General features: G+C 35.3%; 1 protein-coding gene across 1 annotated transcript in view; it reads left to right on the top strand.

Moving 5' to 3' along the window:
• Positions 1–13,697: 13,697 nt before the first annotated feature.
• The window catches only part of ARHGAP28 (Rho GTPase activating protein 28), a gene marked incomplete at its 5' end in the record, with an annotated part of 79,107 nt that continues 68,706 nt past the window's right edge, over positions 13,698–24,098 (top strand). Inside the window, one exon of the mRNA XM_081324845.1 lies at positions 13,698–13,822. Within this exon, the coding sequence (XP_081180971.1) occupies positions 13,698–13,822 (125 nt within the window). The remainder of the gene's footprint in view (positions 13,823–24,098) is intronic.

The following is a 24,098-nucleotide window of genomic DNA, read 5'->3' as shown; positions in this document are numbered from 1 at the left end:
TTTAATTCATAAAAGAACTTTATCATGTGAACTTATTTACATTGGTATATTTGTTTTACATACGTTTTTTCATATTTTGACAGTTATCAAAGAATATATCTTTAAGGTGCCACATGAGGTTGGTTATTTTCAATTGGTTTTTATCACATGTGGCATATTTTTGGAAAGACACACTGAATCATTTTCTAGAAGTAGATACAAGTTGTTAACATATTTTTGTAGGTAAAGCTAATGTATACTAAATAAGTTTCAATTGCTATGTACTGCTTTATTTATTTTGAACTTAATATATTTTAATGGAGGTCATTATCTATGCTGAATGCTCTGTATCATCACCTAGCAATGGATCACCTAGTGCAATCTAGGTTTGCGTTGAATGTTTTCAATACAAATGTGCCTAATCCAGCAAAAAACTTACCAGCAAAGTACAACTCAAGTAAAAACAACAGCAATCAGAACCAGTGAAACAAATTATATATTATTAAATATATGATTATTAATTATATATTATTAAAACAAACTCTGAGTAGGCACTTTTGCTTTGTAAATATGAAATATGCCCTGAATACCAGCAGTTCTAATTAGTTTTTTGTTCCTTAGCAAACAGTGCAAGGCTACAGTTTTGCCTTATTCTACATGATATGGCAGATGTGTCAGCAGCTGCTCATAGAACAGATGCCTCTTATAATAAATATTCCAGCTCATAGACTTAAGAATACTATGGTATGATAGAGAAGGCAGTGAATGCTTGACATCTGTTTTGTTAACTCAGGCAAGTGTCTACTGATAATAAAATAATTAGCAAATCTTGGGTCTGAGTTATTCCTGATATGTTATCCTCCACTTCTAAAGTTGCAGTATATTTTCCTCAAGTAAGAATTAGATTCGTGAAGATGGAATTTGGGCCATCTAAATTCAGTCTTTTAGCTTCACCAGAAATCTCTGCCTTTAACAATTTGTTCTGTAGAGAGGAAGAGGAACTGGAGCCATGCCACTGATATTATTTCTCAGATACACAGCTAGTAAATTAGATCATCTATTATGAAATGTGCCAAATGCAAATTCCAGGCTTATCTGTCTCCCTTTCCTCCTTCTATTTTTTTAAAAATATAAATGGACAATCTGACATGTCTCCTCTGTACGACACTTGGCTCTGGGTATAACAAGAATTTCTACAGGTCTGTCATCTGTGGGACTAGAACTAGGAATGGGAAACATTCATTGACATGACTGTTAGGCATGTAATTTATAGTGCTAGATTTTGATATATATGATTTGATGCTGACTAACAATGTGTTGGCAGTCATGGATGATGCCAAACAGATGCTAGGCACTGTCAACTTTGACAAGACTAATTTGGGCATCCCTCCTGTCTTCCATTCTTCTTGCCTTTCCCTATGTTTCTAAGTACATCACTTCCATGATTATATGAAGGAACAACTCTCTAAAATGTTCCGAGTAGATAGGGGAGTCTATCTTATTGTGCCATCACTAGGTCATATTATTTCTAAGATTAGGAATTTCTCTAGATGTTCCCAAAAATAGTATTCCCAAGAAGCAAGCAATATTCTACTTATATTTCAGTTCGTATTTATTTTATTTAGGAAGGGATGGAATATTTATTTATATTATTACAGTTTATTTTATTTAGGAACAGAAAAAGAAAAAAGAATAGAAATTTGGAAAGTGTTGGTGGTATAAATGTTACAAAACATTTATAATACATGTTTTGTACTTTCTGTAATCAGAGATGAATTCTTCTGAAGCCTTCTATCAACTGATGATTATGTGCTGCATAGAAATATATTTTTATTTACATTTTTTATTTTTTAATATTTGCTTTAACCTTCAGTGATACTTTCCCCAACATCTAGACAACTTAATCTGGCTAAATTAGACACGTGACTAAATTTTAAATATGGCACTGCAGGAAAACAGAATATAACTAATTGCTTCTGATACTAGAAGTGTTCTTTATATTACATGCTTCTTTGATGGAAGTTAGCTGTGGCCCCCTAGGCTTAATGAAGGAGAGAAAATGAAAGGAATAGAATTGAAAATAGAAATATGGTACAGTAGTCTCTAGGATATAACTGGACAGACTGTCCTGTCTTCACAAGTCTGATAGCATTAGAAAAACACAGAAAATAGTGAAATAAAATCATTTGCCTTAACCTTTTGTAAACTCTAAAAAGTAGGAGACGGTAATTCTGGAGAAAAAGGACTAATTTCAAAACAACATACAGTTAAGTTCTAATTGTGCTGACCTGTATTAAGTAGTATACATTATTTTAGACAAAAATACTGAACTTTACTAGCCAAATATCAATTGTTCTTATTCCTCTTCATTGTTCTAAACAATCTATCAAAGATAATAATTGCATCCATTTTGCTTTTACATTGTACATATTCTGAGTCATGTATTTTTTATTTAGGACAAAATGTTTGCCTCATTAATGGATGAACTTAACATAAATAAGATATGTTAGAAATGATTCTTTACTTCTATAGGAACTTGCACTTTTAAAGATTTATATACCTTAAACAATAACTGCTATAAAAATTCAAATGTATCTGAAATAAAAATTCTCTCTTTTTAGGTTAAAGTCAGCTTTGTTTTTTGGCAATTATGGAAGTATGTCTTTCTACAAAAACCTGCTTGCTTTAATCATAGAATTAACATAATGAATGGTTATAATTTAATATTACTTTTGTTCTGTCTCCTCTATAACCCATTTCAGTGGTTATCATTTACTATATACCTCAATTCAAGCAGAAATTGTACTCTAATGTACTTGAGAATCTATTTCATTCTACTGTACTGAAGCATGGATGATTTCATTTGACAGTGTATTTTCATGACTCAAAATTACATTTTACTTTTTTTTTAATGGAATGGATAAATTTTTGAGATTTTAAAATTTGACTTTTCCAAACATACAAATGCTTTTTGTTTCGTAAATTATGTCAGGCAGTGTTGTTTCAGTCCCAGCCTCAATGGTTGAAATAATGATAACCTTCCTTATATGCAGGGCTTTTTTTCTCATAGAATGCTCAGAATGGAGTTCCGGCACCTTTTTTGGAAGGAACCTTGTAAGGTAGGCAAGGCAGGTTGTATGACGTGTGTGAGTTCTGGCACCTTTTTCTTTTACAAAAAAAGCACTGCTTATATGAATCATAATGGCTGAACTTACCTCTTCCATTTAATTAAGATTTTTAAAGTATGATATGTTGAACAAGTGACAGCAGCTCAGGCCGAGGCACTTACTGAATTACCACTGACTGAGAAGATCTGGGTCTGCCACAGTTAACTATTCAGTAGCCTGAGGAATATATACCGATAACTTTTCAGATTCTTTATCCTCCCAACCTCCATACCATGTTTGGTTTTTTTAATATAAAAAAATGCACAATACCTCTTTTGCTTGTTTACAGTAGGCAGTGATTACAAATGGTCCCTAGGTGGTTCTTAGCACTTTTTAAATCTAACTCAGGCTTTCTTTTTTTGCCAATCAGGTTTCCAGACCAAGGCCTTTCAATTGCCAGATAGGTCTCCCTTCGCTCCAATACATATTATTTGAGTCGAAGGAGGCCATCTAGCCATCAGTGGTCCACAAAAACCAAACCATTTGTAATCATTATGCTGTTGCCCTGTTGGTTCTAGTCTCTGTATTTGCTCTAAAAACTTTATCTTCAGTTCGGTCTGGATTCCTCTTCCATCTGGGTTCATCTGCTTTAGAGAGTCTTATCCAATTTTTGTAATTAAAGCCTATCAAGGCTTTCAGGAAACTGTCTTTGTTGATCTTCCATGTCCTCTATGTTAACATCACTATCTTGCACATTAAATTTTCCCATAGTATGTTGTTGGTCCTTAAGGTTATTTGCCATAGTGATAGTTCCTTGTATTTTTAAAGTTGTAGGTTCTTTGGATAGTTGTTGCTTATATTTCTCTGTCTCAATAGTAATATCTTCCAATTTTATTATATTCTGAAGTGTAAATTCTTTAGTTGCAGCCTGGGTTTCAATTTGTGACTTAAGATTGGCATGTAAATTATTAAGTCTGGAGATAGACATCTCAGTGACTCTGTAGATTGTTTCAAGTATGAGGTTATAATCAAGCAAGGTTTGTGGCTGATCCTTCTCCATTTTGTAATAATTATAAATAGTCCTTGGTGGAGGCTATTTTTCAAACAAAAATCAGTAAGAGTCCACCTCCACACGTCTAAGCCAAATTCATCTCCATCTGTTTCAGGTTTTTATCTTAATGTCAAGGTCAGTCCAAAATGTAAGCAAGCTTGTTTGCTAATAATATTCACTATCAGAGTACTTCAAAAGACAGTATCTTTTTATTTATTTCTTTTTTTGTCCCCTTTTTTAGACTAATAGGTAAAATAGTCCATTTCTGTAAATATAGGAACTTTGGGCCGAAAGTAGAAAGGCAGTAAGTCCAATAAATCAGTATAACTTAGTAGAAGGCTGTTTCTTTTCTCTTCCAATGTAAACAAAGGCCACTCTTAAGGAGGGTGGGAAAGAAAAAAATCCCTTCCCTCTCTCCTCGCAGGGGGAAGCAAATTCTAGAAGCTTTTGACAGGGAAAGTAGACAATTAGGAAAACAGGAAGGCAATTCTCACCCAGTTTTCAAGTGCTTTCAAGTGGTTTGTTGTGTTTTTGGCTTCAGCAGGAAACAGCTATATGATGGGCCATGGGAGTGGCCGATCCTTTCTTCTTTGGTTTGGAGAGTAGCTCCAAGCTGACCGGAGGGCTGCCGCCCTTCTACCACCAACTGGAGAGACCTCTCCCCTGGTCATTGCCCCTCCAGGGGAACTTTCGACCCCTTTACAGGGGCCCCCCGATGAAGAAATCCAGGGTACAGGATTAATAATATGACATCAGCATTGCTGAGGGCAAGTTGCAGTATGTGATGGGTATCAAGCCAGCCCTATTAGTTATTCCGAAATTAAAGAATTCTGCTCTTCGATTTTTATACAAATTGTAAAGTAGACTATAACTGTTATGGAAACATACTGCGAGAATGGCAGGCTCTAGAAAATAATTCAGAATTTGAAAGTTAGCAGCTACTTGGTAGGTCATAAAACTCTTTCCATAAAGAGTTTATATAGTTAAACAGCAGACATAAAAGCAATAAGAGGGAGCAAGTGCCCAGGCTAATACATCTGTTATAAGCCTCTGTTCATGTCCCAATTTACTTTGGGACAGGTGTACGAATGAAGAAATTATTAAGCAGGTAGACTTTGAAAAGGAATACCAATGATTAATTTGAGAAATTCATTTATAAGCAGCTGAAAGGAACTGAAACTGAACTCCATTTTTGAAGAAAGAGACTTCAGAAATTTGAGCGGAAGAAATGTTTATTGAGGCTAAACTCAGGTAGTACACTTCTAATAAATAAATAAAAAGTTAGAAATAGGAAATATAATTGAAGTGGCTTTTGATCTACTATGGAGTAAATAAAGAAGACAGTAAAATAAATATTTTCCTATAAAACTAAATACAAGAGTGGAATACATTATTCATGTAAAAATCACGAACAAAAGAAAAAGAGGAAGAAGTGTGAAATTGAAAAGAAGAAACTCATTGGTTAGGGTTTTTTTTTAAAGACTGCCAGTAATTATTGATTTAATACTTTGTAATTGTTTGCTAAAAAAACTTTAGCATTTGAATTTATTTAGTTAACTAATGTGACTTCAGAATATCTCCAATACATTCCTTTGTTTCTCTGACAAAAAGCCAAAAATAAATAGCATATTCAAAATAAATATAATCGATAGTTCTTTAAAATAAAATATTAAAAGTGTACTTATTTAAATAGAACCTTAAATTTACATAATTTCTAACTTTTTTATCTCCATCATAAAGATAATGTTATACAGGGATAGTCATACCAGCATATTATAATACCTTTGAACAGTGCTTTTTTGTAAAAGAAAAAGGTGCCGGAACTCACACATGTCATAGAACCCGCCTTGCCTACCCTACAAGGTTCCATCCAAAAAAGGTGCCGGAACTCCGTTCTGAGCGTTCTATGAGAAAAAAAGCCCTGCCTTTGAATATATAGAACAGTCATTTTATGTTACAGATTAATAAAATGATCCTGACCTTATTGAGGATAAATACTCCTAGCATATAAATTCCTTGTCTTCTAGGGAAAAGTATATGGATTATTTTCAGCAGTGGCAGCCATAGATATGGGCAGTAAAGAACATATTTCTTGAACTTTGCTATATTGAAAGCAACATTCTATAAATAAGGAGATTTTGGGAATCAATCAGTCAAAGGTATACTGGAGCTATATGACAAGAAAAGGAAGATGATGGGTCTGTTGGAGTATACAGTAGTTGGACCGTGATTTTCTTTAGATTTGGCAATGCATAAATCATTCATCTGACATAAAGGGGAACCAAGAAAGCTTTAGGTTTAATTTCTTTTCTGGGAGAGGCTAAGTTATCCATGCTGTGACTTTTTCCAATCCAGTTTACTCAATGCTAAACCTCCTGATTATGGTAAATTCCTGGTTGTATGGCCAAGTTCTCATTTTCTGCAGATGTCCCAAGTCTATCTTGCCCTCAGGATGACGTGAGAGGTCATCCTGAGAAAGTCTAATGACTCAGTACAATTCTGCTATCATCAATTTTTTTTAAAAGTTCTCAGACCGCATTAAATAGTGAAATCCTGTGCATGTCTTAGTAAATCCATCTAGTAAAACTGAAGCAAAACTCAAAGTAAGGACAAAGTAAATTAGATTTAGGATGAATTAATGTTTTAAAATGCTACTCTCCACATATTGACTCAAACATCTTCCTGTCTCTGATCTTAAACATTTCTGCCTGTTCCCTAATCACATATTTCAAAAGAACTGTTTTAATTTCCATGATTATGATAACCAGTTTGAAAGCTTCCTTAAAAGTTCACAATTTGTTAAACAAAAGAAACATACATATTTTACTTCTCCAAAATTGAATGTTACAGACATTAAGTTCCTCATCACAAAACTGAGCCATAATTTCAGAAGCCCATATACTGACACTAAATTAAAACCTATGTTTAGTTTGTCTTTGTTATACTTCAACTGTCAAATCCAGAGAAGTAATACTAGTAAGACTCTATATCAATTTATGAGTGTTTTCTATTTGCAAACTAAATCTTTAACTGAGAGAAAACCAGAAAATGATATTGTTTTTCAATATTTGTAGGAGAAAGTAATCATAACTGACTCTGTTGACCAAATACTACTTCAGGAGTGAGTTATTAATATGGATATTATTCTACTTACAAACTTTTGAGTTACAAACTTTCACCTATGATAAACAAAACCTACAGAGCTATATGCAAGGAGTATTTATTGAGGATAAATACTCAGTTGGGAAAAGGCTAATCCTTTCCTGCTTTCTTCAGACTACCTCTTCGATCTTTTTTTTAATGCTTGTTTGGACTTATTAAAAATATACTTACAAACAGCTTCTCTTTGTAACCCTTTTGTAAGTAGAGCACTGTCTGTAAGTGGTAGCTTGATTGTAGCCAAACCAAGGCATCCCTTCCTAACTGTTAAATAAATAAAAGGCATGTTTTAATGATATCCTGTGGTGACTACCGGATTAGACCCTGCAGTTTTCTTGGCAAGGATTTTCAGGAGTGGTTTGCCATTGTCTCCTCCCTAGGCTGAGAGTACCTGGCCCAGGGTCACCCAGCTGGCACTGTGTCTAAAGCAGGACTAGAACTCCCGACCTCCTGATTTCTAGCTCAGTACTTTAATCACTACACCAACTGGCTCTCAGGCCAAGTTCTACTGTGCATCAAACCATACTCAGGTGAGTGGTAGATATAGTTTCATTTCTTATACGGTTGAGTCAATAGAATTTAAAATAAGAGATTAAAAATACATCATAGCTGGGTTCGAAAATCATGCCAAAAAAATTAAACGAACCACATTGGTTTAAAACAATGTATGACCCCATTTTTATTTTTATAGATCATCTAATATTACTTCAGATCAATGACATCATTAATTTTTTAATTGTCATTTAATATTCATGGAAAGTTATATGTACAAAATTCCAGTATGTTGGGTAAGAATTAATATATTCATATTCAATCCCTCAAGCAACTGAGAGGAATTATTTGTGTATTAACTTCTGTTCGGGCCAGTTTAAATTAAAGCTAGTATCACATTTGTACCCACACAAAATATAGGTTTACTAAGACATTCAAAGTCTGTAACTATTTCTGTTTTTTTTAAAAAAAAAGAATTATGTCAGTTGAGAGCAATGTGATCATAATGTCTATTTTCATAATATAGAAACATGAAATTCTTCAGATGCAAGAATATCTTTTATTTATAGATTCTGTATCAACAGAAACATTATTAATAGAACACTTTTCACATATCTTTCAATTGTGCAAGAGTGAATACATGGAATAAAATCAGAATTGTACATGCTTCTCCTTCATGTTTAATTAGGGTCTATATAATAAAGGATATGCAAACAGTGTCTCTAAAACAAAAATATACTCTGTTTGCACTTCATTGGGAATGTTGAACAATATTAGTGCTCCTAAATATTAATATACATTTTATTTCATGATAATGTGAGGATTTCTAATTTGCCATCCATTTGTTATACTACATTTTCAATGTTATTACTCTTCTGATATAAGCGATTGGAACCAACTGAAAGCAGCTCTCATGATTCTCTTATTTGACAAAAGACTGCAGTACAAGTAGTTCTAAGCTTATGACCACAATTGACCCCAAAATCTATGTTGCTAAGTGAGACATTTGTTAAGTGAGTTTTGCCCCATTTTACAATCCTGCTTGCCACAGTTGTTAAGTGAATCACTGCAGATGTTAAGTTAGTAACACAGTTGTGAAGTGAATATGGCTTCCCCATTGACTTTGCTTGTCATAAGATCAGAAAAGGTGATCACATGACCCTGGGACACTGCAACCACCATAAGTATGAGTCAGTTGCCAAGCATCTGAATTGTGATCAAATGACCATGGAGATGCTGCAACGTTTGTAAGTGTGAAAAATGGTAATAAGTCACTTTTTCCAGTGCCGTTGTAACTTTGAATGGTTACATTTACAAAAGAGCTCGATATATCATAAAAATATGCACTGGTCAAAAATCTGGACTCTTTCTTGCATTTGGGGGGGGGGTAGGTGGGTGCTGTTGAAGGACAAAATTGATGCTGTCAACATTGCAGATGCTTTTTAAATTTCTGAACCTATCTTTTTAAAAGAGCCTCAAACTTTGCCAGCTCCATTTTTGAAATGTGGACCTTGACATGCTACTCCAACGTGATGTGGCTCTTAAGTCCATGGAAGTTTTACATTCTAGGCCTAGGTTAATACTGATGATTTTTACAATGCAAACACTGAACATTTCAACCAACACAGCTTTCACTTGGTTGTCTATTCTTGAAAAGTTAATTCAAAGGCAGAAATCAACAATTTTCTTATATCAACTAACAGATTATAGCTTGCCTCTAAATTCATTAAATATTTAGCTGAAGTGCTTGTGGGGGTGGTATATCCATTCATCCTGATTTTTTAAAATTGTTTTCTGCATTCTACATTTTTCTAGCTTTGTGTTTTGGGTTGCACTTTGTGCTTTATCATGCATTCCCATAATTTCTTTTTGTTTAGAAATCTGTTTTATAATTTGATGGGGTGGTTTTTCCTCCTAGGGTTTCGATCCTGTAGAAGCCAAATATTTTGCAGTATGGAAAAACACAGAAATAGTTGCCCTGGAATATTAATGGTTACAAGTGTGCAGCAGTGTAAGTAATTGCAGTGAAATACATTACTAAAGAATGAAAAGAAGAGTGAAACCCACTTTAACAATGTGCCATTTCACTTTTGCTGCTGTTTGCAAATTCCCATTCCACTGTTATTTTTTTTCTTGCAGCATTAGCTGAATATGCACCACCTTCTTCATCTGTTTTTTCTAGCACCACAGTGCTGTGTATAAATTACTGTTTCTGTTTAGAGTTTTCCCTGAGTTTCCACCATTCATTGGTTAATGTTTATTTCCTGCTTTAGCAAACTAGATCATGGTGATGATGTCAGCTGTCCAGACTGAACAGATCAAACACTGCATATAAGAAACAGAACTTTATTAGATAAATAAATTAATATAACATCCCTTTCAGATTAAGCCTATAGAGGTTTGCAAAAACACAAACCATGACTAAGAACTACATGAATGTAAGCAACAGAAAGAAGAAGCCTTAAAAGTTTAGAAAAATAACATTAATTGTTTCCATAACACTGTAACTAATTCCTTGAAGATTTCAAATTTAATTTCCTCTGTGTACTTGGTAAAGAATGTTAATGGAATCATACAAAATGATAATATAGAAAATGAAGAGAAAGACCTGACAAATTATTAGACTTTCAACTAAAACAGCAAAAACAAAATATAGTAATCAAGGAAGTTCTGATTTAATAAATCAATATTTTTTTAAAAAAATAGTATCAGTTTTATCTGACAACTGCTGAATAAAAAATAATTCTTTTTGATTGTATTTTTTTCTGATAAAGTTGTTTATAAAGTTATACTTTCCAGAAGTAAAGATACTATTAAATCTGTGAACACAACAAAACTTCCTAGTCCTGATGGTTATCTAGTAGAATAGTACAAAACATACTTTTTTTTCTCTATAACACTGAATATTTATTTTTTTTCAAACTTTACATAACAGTGAAGAATGTTAAAAAGTCTTCTTATTGACCAAGTTGTTAGCTGATTTCTTTGTTTAATGTTGATGTCAAATTTTTGACATGTAGAGTACATATTACTTCTTATTCAATATTTTGTGCTATATAGTTTTATCAGAAGGCAAAAAGCCTTGGATAATATTAGCTTATTAATTAATTACTACATATAAATTAGCATCAGATTTCTGCATCAGTCAAGATGCATAAAAACCTATTGATATGGCACAGTGGGAGATTTTGGAGCCCATTTTGCACAAATATGGATTTCCTTTCCTTTTTATTAATTGAATTAAATGTGGTTTTGTATCTTTCATGAAAGATTGTAGCAAATGAAATTATCTCTTGATCTATCAAGATGTTCTACTGAATGCATCAAGGATATCTTTTAGCTATTCTTAAATTAAGATGGATAGTAGAACCATTGGGCACTCTTATCAGGTAACTGGAAGACCTTTTTATCATAACAGATGGAATTATTACATGCTGATCATTTACTTTAAAATATCATTATAAAATGGGTTGATATAGCACAATCATTTGGCAAATTATCAGAGTATTCAATTCATTGATGTTTCATCTCCTTTCTATACATTCTAATGTATCTATAAAAATGTGTAACAAATGAGATTTTCTTTGGAGTTTGAAATCTTATATAACTCAGAATAATTAACCAAGGATACTTTTTCATTTTGTAAATATATCAGTTCATTTGCTTTATGTTATTATAAATGGTTAATAAATGCAGGTCCATTTAAAAAGTCCTAATGTGATATCCCCCCCCCAGATATCACGGCAAAGCCTTTATTATGGTTGATCACACAATCAGCCAGATGTTTAGATTGGTTTTGACATTTTTATCCACTTACTTAGTTCTTTTCAAGGACTTGAGAAGGGAATATATTGTTGAATGGTGTTAAAAGGTCTCATCATAAGATATTAGCTGTTCCAAGTAAAGCTGGGTTTTGCAACTGAATGCTGGTGATTTTGTGGAGGTCCATTATTTATTTATTTTTATTTTATTACATTTATGTTCAAGTGGTGCTCCAGATGTTTTGGGATTGCACCCAAGATGCCTATTAGTGTTGGTATTATTTTTGCTTTCTTTTACCAAAGTCGTTCTATTTCTATTTTCAACTCTACTGTATGTATTTTGTGATTTTCTCCACTTCTTTCTTTCCCGTTCTGCTGTCTCCAGGTACTGCCGCATTCACTATCCAGACTATTTGTATTTCGTATCGACATTGTTTAGTCTGAGATGCTATGTGGCAAGTACCTGTCTGTTTGAATTCTAAAGTCTCTGAGCACTTAAGCTTCTTCATTTTCTATTACTTGCAACAAAATGATATTTTTTGGAGATATTCCAATGCACCATTGTTGCTACTTTGTTAGGCTACTGTTTGTAGTCAGACTGTATGATCTTCTTGCAGCAGCTAACAAAGTAGTTCATTGTTATTATGGTGTTCATAAAAAAGGGGAAATCATAGCTCCCAGTTCTTTAGCTGGTATTGGTTATACACATCAAATTCTTCACTGAATCTAAGATACCATAATGCATTGGTGTAATATATGTGTGGATCCAAGTTGCATTGGGCTGAGAGAATGTGAGTGGCCTAGAAATATTTCCAGCGTTAAAAGGCTGTAGGGCATATTTAAATGTTGGTGGATGGAGGCACAATTTCGGCCTGTATTCATTTGTTACATTTATACTTTTGATGATTCTAGTTTGAAATTATCAGAGATTTCTTCACTTTCCAATTGATGGATTAGTTGATGTATTGATATTTTAGATCAACTTCCTACCACTCAATCACTTGAGTTATTGTCATGTCACGCTGCAAAAATGGTAAAATAGTACAGCATTTAATTATAACACCTGTTCATTTTACAATTGGGACCAAATGTATTAATAATATCTAAACATTCATAATTACTATTGGCATTGAAATGTGTTTGATTCCAAATCTACAGTATCTTTCCATGGAAAAGTATTGCTAAAGTGGAAATTGGTTATTTGCAAACATTTTGACAGAGTTATAATATCCAATATTAACGAATCAGTGGATAAAGTGTGTTTCCAATGTTGCTAAATGGAATTAATGCTTTTTCACTGAACATTCAGAGATTTAATTGGAGATGTAAAAATGATGTAGGAGACATTTCCACATATGATAATAGCATGACTGCTGTTCTGTTTCCTAATGATACAATTTGGTTTTGGAAAGAGTGATGTAGGTTTTTAAAACGTGAATACGATTTTAAATTAAAAAGGCCATGTTTGAAATTTTCAGTAGAGAAAAAGCTATGGAATTAGCATCATGTGTTGTAACAAACAAGATCACAGAAAAGCAGTGCCACTCTGGATTTAGTCTTGGAGATATCTTTGCTCTCTGCTTCTGAACCATCTCTTGATCAATGCAATAAAAGGAACTGATTAATATTGTTCCGAGTGATCCACACTTTATTGAGAAACCTATCTTTTGAAAAATAAATATTATAATATGTGCGGGGTTTCCCCCCCCCCCTTTATTTCTTTTTCCCCTTTCTGTATACTCCAGCGATAACTTATGCAAGTGAAAGGAGGAAAAAACCTCCGAGTTTGCATTTTCTTGGAAAACTTTAGAAAAGCACAGCAAAATGCAGGGGAGGGTAAACGGGCTTCTCGATCTCAGTGCCACGCAGGGCTCCTTCTGGTTTCTAGTTACTTGGAAACTCGGGGCTTTCTTTGAGGGAGGCGGGCGAGGGGGCGGTGTTTTGGGATCTTACGCTAATTCATATGTTCTGGCAGGAGGAAGAGCCTCGTCTCGCCTGCCCGGCAATCCGTAACAAGGGAACGGGCTCTTAAAGGGCAAGGCCATGCCTGGGCTGGCTTGACAGAGTCCTTTGATCCTTAGAAGCCAAAGGCTTCCCGTAGACAACTTGTCGGTCGCCGGGCTGTGAGGAAGACATGCGCTTCCGATAATGGAGATAAAGGATTCGGGCAGCGTGGTGCTGACAGCCTACCATTCTTACACTCCATCCCGGCTGCCGAGCAGGGCGGAGCAGAGCTTCGCTCCAGAGAGTCCCCCAAGCCGGTCTCCTCTCAGGTAAAGCGGAAGAAAAAAAAAAGCCGCGCTTTCCCCCCCCCCCTCTCTCTTTCTTTTCTTTTCTTTTCTTTTCTTTTCTTTTCTTTTCTTTTCTTTTCTTTTCTTTTCTTTTCTGGGCGATCGCGTCTCCCTCGGTTGGCTGCCATTGCGGGGGAGTTTTGAGTCGTCCATTTGGAGGAATTTCGCCCCCCCCCCCCCCGCCGCCTTTCAGTAAGGGAGCTGCAGTTAATTGCGCTGGCTTTTAGCGTCGTCCTTGCTCCGAGTTACGACCCGAGGGAACCCATCCAGCTGAAGGAATGCCCAGGCGAGGGGAAGTGGGGGGTGGCGCAAATGGACTCCGTTTCAAGGCACCGGAGAGGCTGTGGATCAAGTTTCTTTGCTAACCGAGATTAACCTCGAGATAACCTAAAAAGTAATGAGGGGACCGAGAGCGGAAGGGACGCAGAAATGGCCACTTGTTGAGAAGAGGCTCAGTTTCCCTGGGCGAGGGGTTCAGCTGGTAGACGGAGCGTCCCTCGCCTTCAATTAACCAAAGCTAGTCCCTCTCCCCATCATTTCAGAACTAGGCTAATGGGAATAGCGGCCAGAGAATGTACTTAGGGTTGCAGTTGGGGGATCTTATTATTTGAGCACCTGTTGATTTTATAAATACATCTCACTGGATCTAATTTATAATGCTCAGTTGTACTCATTCCGAAAGAAGGTACCAGTAATTCAAATACCAACCCCCCCAAATGACTTAAAACGGGAGTCTTCGGAGAAGGGCGGGATATAAATGGAATTAAAATAAATAAATAAATACAGGATTCTCAACACACACACACAGAGACAGACACACACAGACACACACACACACACTCACATACACACACACTTCATTTCTTCCTTCCCCTGCAAGGTAAAGAATTTCACAATATTAGTGTGTATCTTGCAGACATTCCTAGCATTTGTCCCAGATAAAATTGCTGATAAAGGAAATAGTTTGGGTAATATCTTCACCAGCAACACTTTAAGACTCAGTAAAGCTGACCTTTCTTCCACTTGGGAATCTGAGTTTGGGTAGCCTCTGCAAATCGTAACAATTATAAAACAAAGATGGTAAAGTTGGAGTTATTGGATTTGCCCTTGACATGTGGATATCGATTGCTTCAGAAATAATATAAAATGAATAAACCAAAGGAAAGAGAAGTGCAATACAGCAATGCGTTCATACTAGTATTAAGTTATTAGTTTATTAATGGGATGCAGACTATTCACTCATGCTGCTTATTCAGCACTTTATCAATGACCAGTATAGGCATGACATGACCAAACTAACATTTGGATAGGGTAGTTTCCAGATGGACTTTTAAAACAGCTTTTGAAAACCTATTCTCTTTTCTCTCTTGTTCTGATTTGTCTATCTTTGTTATTTAATGATGTTCATAAAAAGGCACTTTTATATTTGTTATGCCCCAATTATATGTTTGTTTACTTTATAGTTAAAGACTCACTGCATGCAATAGAAGTCTCAGTCTAAGAATTGGCATTATAATAGCTGCATTATGTAAGTTTGTTTGTTTAATAAGCTGCTTGTACAATCTAGAATTGGAGAGGAAAGAAATAGTATATTCCAGGTATAACAACCTGGGTCTTCTAGATGTTTTGTCTCAATCATATGCTAGCAGGTTGTATTGCTCAGGTTTAGTTTTGTCTCTCCACTTTTGTCGTAAGTAGGAGACCCTTAATGGATTTAAACATCTAAGGCCCTAATGTTGGCCAAAAAGAAGAGTTGTAGTACCAGCCTTTACCATGGAGTTCTTTATGTGTGTGTGGTGTGTGCACATGTAAAAAACTGCAGAAGGGAAGTATTGAATATCTGAGGTTATAAACTGAAATCATCCTTCTAGTGCACTTACATATAAAGAATGCACCACCTCAGCCCAAAGGTAAACTATTTAAACTATTACTGTTTGTTTTGTATATCTCTGCCTGCCCTTTGAGGAGCACAGCATGATGTAATGTAAGGTCAACCTCTCATTTTATCTTCATTCTGTTCCTGTGAGATAGGCTGGAGGAAGAGAAAAGGACTAGCTAAAAGTCAAGCTAGAGAATTCTCTGATCAAACTGGCTTCAAATTGTATCTTCCTCGTACAGTTCAAAGAGAAAAAATAGTTTCTCAAGAGAAAAGGTAGTTTCCCATTATGTGCCTGCTTACTCTCTTCTAAACCCTTCCTCCCCAATACCTGTGGTCTATGAAGGGATGAGAAAAAATATTCTACAGGCAATCTTTCTTGTGTTACTCTCCCCTCCACAAAGCAAAGAGATTGTAGAGAAAGGGATTACAAGGGAATAAGCAGGCACACAATGGGTACTACACCAGGATATTTGCAGAGTGTACTTATGGCTGCCAGTGCCAGCACATTGGTATTGATGCATATTCCCCATTGGGTGCCTACTTATTGTTTTGTAAGACAAATTCTTGTTAATTATCCATAAATCAGTAAGTGGGAAAACATATGATTGTGACTGTGCTTTCCAGTTTGAAACTGACAAGACTAATTAGTTTTTCACATTATTTTGCCTCCTAACAACTTCCCCACCCTCACCCAGGGTGAACATTCCAAAGGCTGGGGGAATTATTAGGAGAAAAATAAAAGCAAAAGTTATAAAACTTATTAGTCTTGTCAGTTTCAAACTAGAAAGCACAGTTATGGTCACATGATTTCCCATTTAGTGACTGCTTCACTTATTAATGCAGTTATTGGTCCCAACAGTGGTTGCTAAATGAGGACTACCAGTATTCCCATGAACCTTTTGTTTCTTATTGTTGACTCTGTTTAGGAACAGAAACACTATACAAAGAGAAGCTACATACAAAGCTTCTCCAAACTTGTGTCCTCCACACTGTTTGGGACTACAACTTTGAAAAAAATCCATTAGAACACTTTCTTTTTCACCTGTCAATCAAAATCCAATGATCTCATTCATCAGGCAACCCTAGAGAGGGTATTCTCAGTAAAAGCACTGCAGTTGTGGAATTTCCTCTTTGTTCAGTTATGGTTGGCACAGAGCCTTAGGAGATTTTCGTACCAGTTTAAGACATTTACTCAGTCCTTTGTTTAAATTTAAATGTACTGTGCCACATTTATTGTTTTTTATTCTGATTCTCACTTGCCATGCTTACTGTTATTTGATTCACATCTCAAGTGATCAAAACATACTCTGAAACACTTATTGTTGAAACTTTTATTATTATTAGCCAGACAAAAGAAGGAAAGGAAACTCAATTTGAACGTTCTCTCTATGATTTCCCCCTACCTTTCTAAAAGAGACCCCTTCCTATTTGTGTGAAGAACAGTCTGGATCCAATTTAAAAATAAGATTGTGCTCCTAAACTACCAGTTAAGTAGAATCAGTTTACATGTTTTCCAAAACAAATTCAAAATTTGCTAGAATTCTCAACTTCCTGAAATATCCCCAAAGAGTTACAATCTGATATACAATCTGTAACAAATATATGTGCAAGTAAAATGTTATAACAGGGGCTCTATGTGTGATAAAATATGAGTAACATGTTTTATGAGTTCTTGCAAAATTCAGAACAGAAACAGGGCTTTGGAATGGCTGTCCTAGTGAGGTTGCCCACTTCCTGCAGCTGTCTGGTTGCAATAGCTAGTTATTGCCATATGGGCAGTCAGAAACTCCATCTGTGTTTCCAAAACATGCTGTGCAAGGTTATGTTACCTCAGCATTGGCCTAGTGGAATGCAGAATGCATGAAACAAATGAACTGGTGGTGTCAGACTTCAAAAGTCTAGATGCATGAATGTTTTCTGAATCTTTTTTTAAAGAAATACTGTCATACTCCTGTCCTTATTTACAGTTCCTATGATTGCTCAGTTCTTGGTTCATTTGCAGACAGTAATCTGGATTAAGTTCTCTATAGTAGTAATAATAATAATCTAAGAAAGCATTAGAGAACATAAGAAAATATAAGATTTGAACATAAACTGGTGTGGTGCTCCCAGTAGTTATTGGCACTCTGTGTACCAAATGAAACAATCTTGGACAGAACTTAGAAAATCTGTGTATTGACAACATTTTCATCTGCCAATTACAAAATGCCACAATGGTTGGATCCACACTTATATTACACTGATGATACATTGTGACATCCTAGTTTGTGAGAAGAACTTGATGCTTATGAAGGCCAATACCAGCTAAAGAACTGGCAGCTGTGATTTTATATTGTTGTGCATAAAATAACCGTCTGATAACAGGATTTTGGAGCTCTTTTGCTTGTGTTTGCTGCAGAAGTAAAAACTTCTGGGGAATTATTGAAACAATTTTATATTGATGTCCAAAGTTACTGAATTAAGTATGAGTCACATTGCATTAATTTAGTGTAAGATGTTACATACAGAAACAAAGAATTAAATTCAGACAATAGGTTCTCCAGAATTGAGATGGCTTTCACCTGTACAGCCAAAGTTTCATTTCAACAGAATGGCTGTGCCTGAAGTTAACGAAGAACTTTGATCTGTCATGATAGGTCTAATGAATAGCCTGTGTACAGTAGACTGTTTTCTGCAGCTGAAGCATCACACTGTGTTGGACCAAGGAGAATTGCACCATGGGAGTGATTTGCCCTGATCAGAAGTGGAGGATGGGTTTTAAATGTCTCAACTGGCACCTGATTTCCAGAAATTGCAGAAAATTCTGTTTATTTTAACAAAATAATACTGTTGTTCTGTCATTTAAAGGCAAGAAGCACTTTATCAGAATGTTTTGAAACATGCAACTTGATCAAAAATGCTGTTGAAGCAAAAGACTTCTTTAAAATTGGATCATGTGGTTTTTTTCTATTCTATCTTCTTGAAAGTTGTAAAGAAGACAGCCTTCCAGATTTCAGCCCCCAAAGTTTAGCTTTACCTCTTAATTTTAACAATGATTTCTTTGAAACAAGAAAGTTTCAGAACCACTGTTTTTGAAGATTAAGCAAATGACAAATGACATCAGCCGTGCTTTAATCAACAAATGCAAAGACTTCTGAACAGTTCCTTCTGAACTCACTACAGAAGGAGAAAGCAATTTCATGGCTGAGGCTAGAATATCCTTTGTTCAAGTTAGTATAACATTCCCTATTCTAATATTTCTAATATGTATTTATGTTTATAATATGAAAATATTAATAATCTATCTTATTTAAGACAGTATGTAAATAATATGGCTATATAATCTTTGAAAATGGTTCCTAAAGAAGTTCATCTGATCCCACAGAAGTAAAACACCTATCTGCTATTCATTAAAGTATACTTTTTTTTTTGCCCAGACTTTCATACAAGCAGCACATCCTCTTCAAGCAGATTTTTTTTACAGGCTGGCATGAAAGCTTTTAAAGAACTACAAGAGATATGTGCTCATTTAAGGTCCAAAACACTTCTTCCAAATCACCTTGAAAGTACACAAACGTTTGGTAAATAGTAAAAGCAGAACATGAGTGATGATACAGAATAAAGATACCACAAACCAGTATAAATTAGCGGTAAATTAAGAATGAGCTGTAGTTATTCGGCCCAGGTGTTCATTTATGATGAGATTAAACCAATATTGGCCCCTCTGGGAAAAGATTTTGTGAATTAGTAGCCATCGGTAATAAGGCTCTTTCTTGCATTCCACATAATGTATTGATAACAGTTCTAATAAAAACAGCAAAGCTCGCTGCTCCAACAAATCTTAGAACCTGGGCAGATTTTAATGTAGACCAGAGGTAGGCAACCTTGGCTCTTTTATGACTCGTGGACAGGGCTTTTTTTCTCACAGAACTCTCAGAATGGCGTTCCGGCACCTTTTTTTTTCCAAAAAAAGCTGCCTCTATTGGCTTTGGAAAGCCTATTGCAGTCTTGGCTCTTTTTTATGACTCATGGACTTCAACTCCCAGAAATCCTGAGCCAGCCATGCTGAGGGGAAAGAGAGGTTTCCAAGATGAGCCATGCTGGCTCAGGAATTCTGGGAGTTGAAGTCCTTGAGTCATAAAAGAGCCAGGTTTGCCTACCCTGCACTAGAAGACATTAAAATTATTTACAAGGTTACTTCTTTAGGAACTAAACTTTTAGAATCTAAAACAGCTAATTCAAAAAAGCCAACAGAAGAGAACCTCACATTTTTCATCTGCTTCTGTCTTTTGGAAGGTAAAATTAGATAACAAAATAATCTATTTCCTATGTTAACATCTCTTCAATGAAATCAATAAATCAATAAGGAAAGAAATGAGAAACATTTTTCTCAATGTAATATGTCTAATTTAGCTGATGCTAGAAAAAAATAGTATCTTTTGTAAATACTCTAAAACTATTTTGAATCTATAAACATCTATTACAACTAAACTACTTTAAATTAAACAATTCTTAAGAATGAAATATTCTTAATTTGGACTTTACTTTTACTGTTTAGACTGTTGTGTGTTTTGAAAAATGGATTATTTAGAATCTAGTTATGTTGCACTTCAGTCTTTAAATAATTAACCTAGTATATACATAACAATATATGATGTTTTCCATGGTGAGCTTAACATCAATAACAACATTTATTAAAAAGGCTAAAATAATTTCTGGTGGTATTATCTGTACATTAAAATTTTGTTTATTCACAATCTTTCACTTTTCACATTCTGGGCAAGCAGTAGTCATGTATCCTAGCAAAAAATGTTACATATGTGCATAAGCATGGTCAGTAGCATATGCCTTTTTAAAAATATCAAACATGCAAAGAAACAAAAATAAGTCCAAAATATCTGTATTACATCCAGAAATGCCAACTTTGCAACCAATATTTCTCATCCATAACTATGGCACGCTAAGGATACCTGTATACATGCAAATGCTTCTCTGGGATCAGTAACGCAGCAGGGATTGCTTTTTCCTTCCAATAACATATACCTAAAACCAGTTTATTGCATTTGGCAATTGTACTAAAAAAAATCTCACTGTCAACCAATATAATTCATTTAATTTGAAATCAAGTGAAAAATTGATTTAAATTGTTTTATTAAAACAAATTAATGGCAATTCTTTTATAAGAAGTAGCCTCAAACAAAATGAGTTTGACATGCCTGCTCTAGATAGCTGAATGCTCCAAAATAAATTCTAGACCAGGCCTGTACATGCAGCCTACCAAGCACCCTTGGACAGAGCACAGACTTTTTTAAAAAAATAATAATAATAAAATCACCACCACTGCCCTGAAAGTCATGTTGCCTAGTGCCTCCATAGCTTACCATGACCACAAGCTCCAACACTGTAGATGCTCCTCTAGTCACCAAATCATTGATTAGCCCACCAGCATTCCTTTGCAGACCACAAAGATTTTTAATTTAACAGTGTGGGCCTTTCCCTTCTACAAGTTGCACAGACCTCTTCTAGATTTTCCTCTTGCCTTTCCGAGTTAACTCCTTGGTCTGTCATTGAGCAAGAATTGACTTTGTAGGGAAGCATATTATTATTTGATGTATATTTAACATATGTTCTACCTTTATTTACCGATTATATAATATTTGTATGCAATCCACATGTGAGGTTTGGGCCAACTTACAATAGAAAAAAATATATTTTTAAAATCAGAAGATTAAAACATAAAAGCAGGGCTTTTTTCTCATAGAATGCTCAGAATGGTGTTTCGGCACCTTTTTTTGCACACTCAAAAAAAAGCTTTTGCACAAGCTATGCTACTCACTCTATTGGCTTTCGAAAGCCTATTGGCTTTCAAAAACCAATAGGAATTGCTGCTGAGCACACCAAAAGACCTGGGCAGCAAACATTGCACCGGCAAGTTGTCCGCAGCGAAGGTGAGTTGGCAGGAACTTTGCATCCCTCCCTGCTGCCCAACTACACCATCTCAACTAGGTAAGTAAGAGAGGACAAGGAGTGGGAGGTGGATCCTGTGGAGTCCATGTGCACTCCTTCCTTGTGCTCACCCGTGACAGCCAGGCTGGTGGCCTACCCGGTGCTGGACCTGCACCACCATCGCCTTGCCCTGCATGCCTAAGTGGCCGCCCTGCATTGTCTGGCCCACACCACCTCTGCCACATGCCCTGCGCAGCCCTGCCATATAGAGCGGGCCCTGCTGCTCCCACAGCACCAGCTGCACTGGCTCCGGCCCCAGGGGAAAACCCACCACCAACACCCCTTGCACCCGTGACTGCAGCAGTGCCCCCCCCCGCCCCCCCTGCCTCCTGCGCCCGCCAAGATGAGAGTTCCGGCACCTTTTTTTTTTTTAGAAAAAAAGCCCTGCTCGTGGACTTCAACTCCCAGAATTCCTGAGCCAGTGGGCTCAGGAATTCTGGGAGTTGAAGTCCACGAGTCATAAAAGAGCCAAGGCTGCCTACCCCTGATGTAGACAGAGTTTGATTTCATGTTCTTTGTGTTGCATTTATGAGATGCATTAAGGAATTATAGAAAATATGCTTCATAAAATTGTTTGTAAATAAATATATGATATTTATACTGCTTTATATTGCTATTATTACTGCTTTATAGATTCTTCTAAAACACTTTGTTTTAGGATTTGGCATTCTTGGATCACTCATAAAATAATATTTTGGCTCCATGAATAAATTGTGAGGTTAGCAGGATTCAGAAAAAAAAAACTAGCAACATAGGATCCTAAAAGAAAATATTAACTTGATGTGGCTGAAAAGTTGAGCCTTTTTAGCTCTATCGGAGTGGTTCTCAATCTGTGGTCCATGGACCACTGGGGAGGCTGCGATGTTGTCTGCAAAGGTTGAACAAATATTATGGTTAAAATCTTGAGTTAAGTCTTGGTAGTTCATGACTATGGTTCATGACAGAAAAGGTATTAAAAGGGGTCCTTGGTGAAGAAAAAGTGGAGAACTACTTTTATACGGCACTGGGGATAATACAGCTTTTTTCCCTCTGCTTTCAGAATCAACTTGTTTATTTTCAACATGCCATGCAAACCTTTCTTAAGTGTTAAACAAGAGTGAAAATGCAACATAAAATGACTAAATAAATAACACATAAATTTATATAATCATAGCCATACCATGACAAGTACAGAAATACTATCATGAAAAATAAGGATAGGGAAAAAAATGCCTGAAGTGTAATTATGTTGACATATATAGGATATCAGGAAGAGGGTAACAGTACCTTCTGTTTTATTTGCGCTGTGTCCTGTACGTATTGATTTTTAAATATATGGAAATAAAGCATGCATTCAAAACTAGCAGATCATAAGTGCATAATGCTCTGAGGAACCATCATAAATCAAATAGGAATTATGGATTGCTAATACATCAGTACCATTGTGAAAATAAAGTGATTCACACAGCTGCTGCAAATTTCAATGGAAAGAAGTTCTTAAATATTAGAAATACAGGAAAATCAATAGGAATTTGAAAATAGAAATTCTTATTGAAATATTTTCTTTAATTCATAATCTAATGCTTCCATAAATTATAAACAGAACTGGCTGCATAATTCATTGCTGTCTTTTTTGTTTGATATTGTTTCTCATAAACACAAGATTTTGGCAAACTTCCTTTGTTACGGTAATTGAGGATATTAATCAAGCTTAAAATGATTCATCTATATCTCTTGTAGGAGGTTATTCCCAAACACATTTTTTGCTCTTTTAGGTGATACATTTCTCTTGACAGAAAGAAAATCAATGTATCTACCAATCTTAATAATTCATTATACACAGCGGTATATACCATGAAATATGTGTTCCTCGTATTCTAAAGTTTCTTACACAGTGATAAAAAGTAGCTCATAATGTTCCAGTTGAGAGAAAACAGTCATGGGAGTACAATATCAGTACATTGGATGAAAATGAGAAATAACATTTAATGCTCACTCTTTTTACAATTGGATCATTGAGAAATGTATGTCTGTCTGTACTCATGTAAGTAAATAAGAAGGTCAGTTTATTGTATTTTAGTTTATTTAAAAAATATTTTAGAAAGTGAAAAAGCCTTAATGAAAAGATGGGTAAGAAATTTAAAGAATAAAAAGTAATATATGAAACTACATGGAAGACGTGGAAGCAAGAGTCACCTTGAAGAATGAAAGGCTGTTGAGAGGAATATTGTTGATGTAAACTAGTTTTAGATGTTTTCTTTTTCTTACCTTATGCCTTTGTTTTGGATTACTATTTCATACTTCCTTCTGAAGTCTGCATAATGTTGCTTATTCCAAAAGTGAATTATGTGGTGGATCTCTGTGTGTCCCATTTCCACAGTATTATATTACTTATATCAAGAAATAAAATAAAAA

The sequence above is a fragment of the Vipera berus genome (assembly GCF_964194415.1).
Source record: "Vipera berus genome assembly, chromosome: 3".
Taxonomy (NCBI): Eukaryota; Metazoa; Chordata; class Lepidosauria; order Squamata; family Viperidae; genus Vipera; species Vipera berus.
Note: the sequence above shows the minus strand (reverse complement) of the source record. Positions and strands in the feature narration are given on the sequence as shown.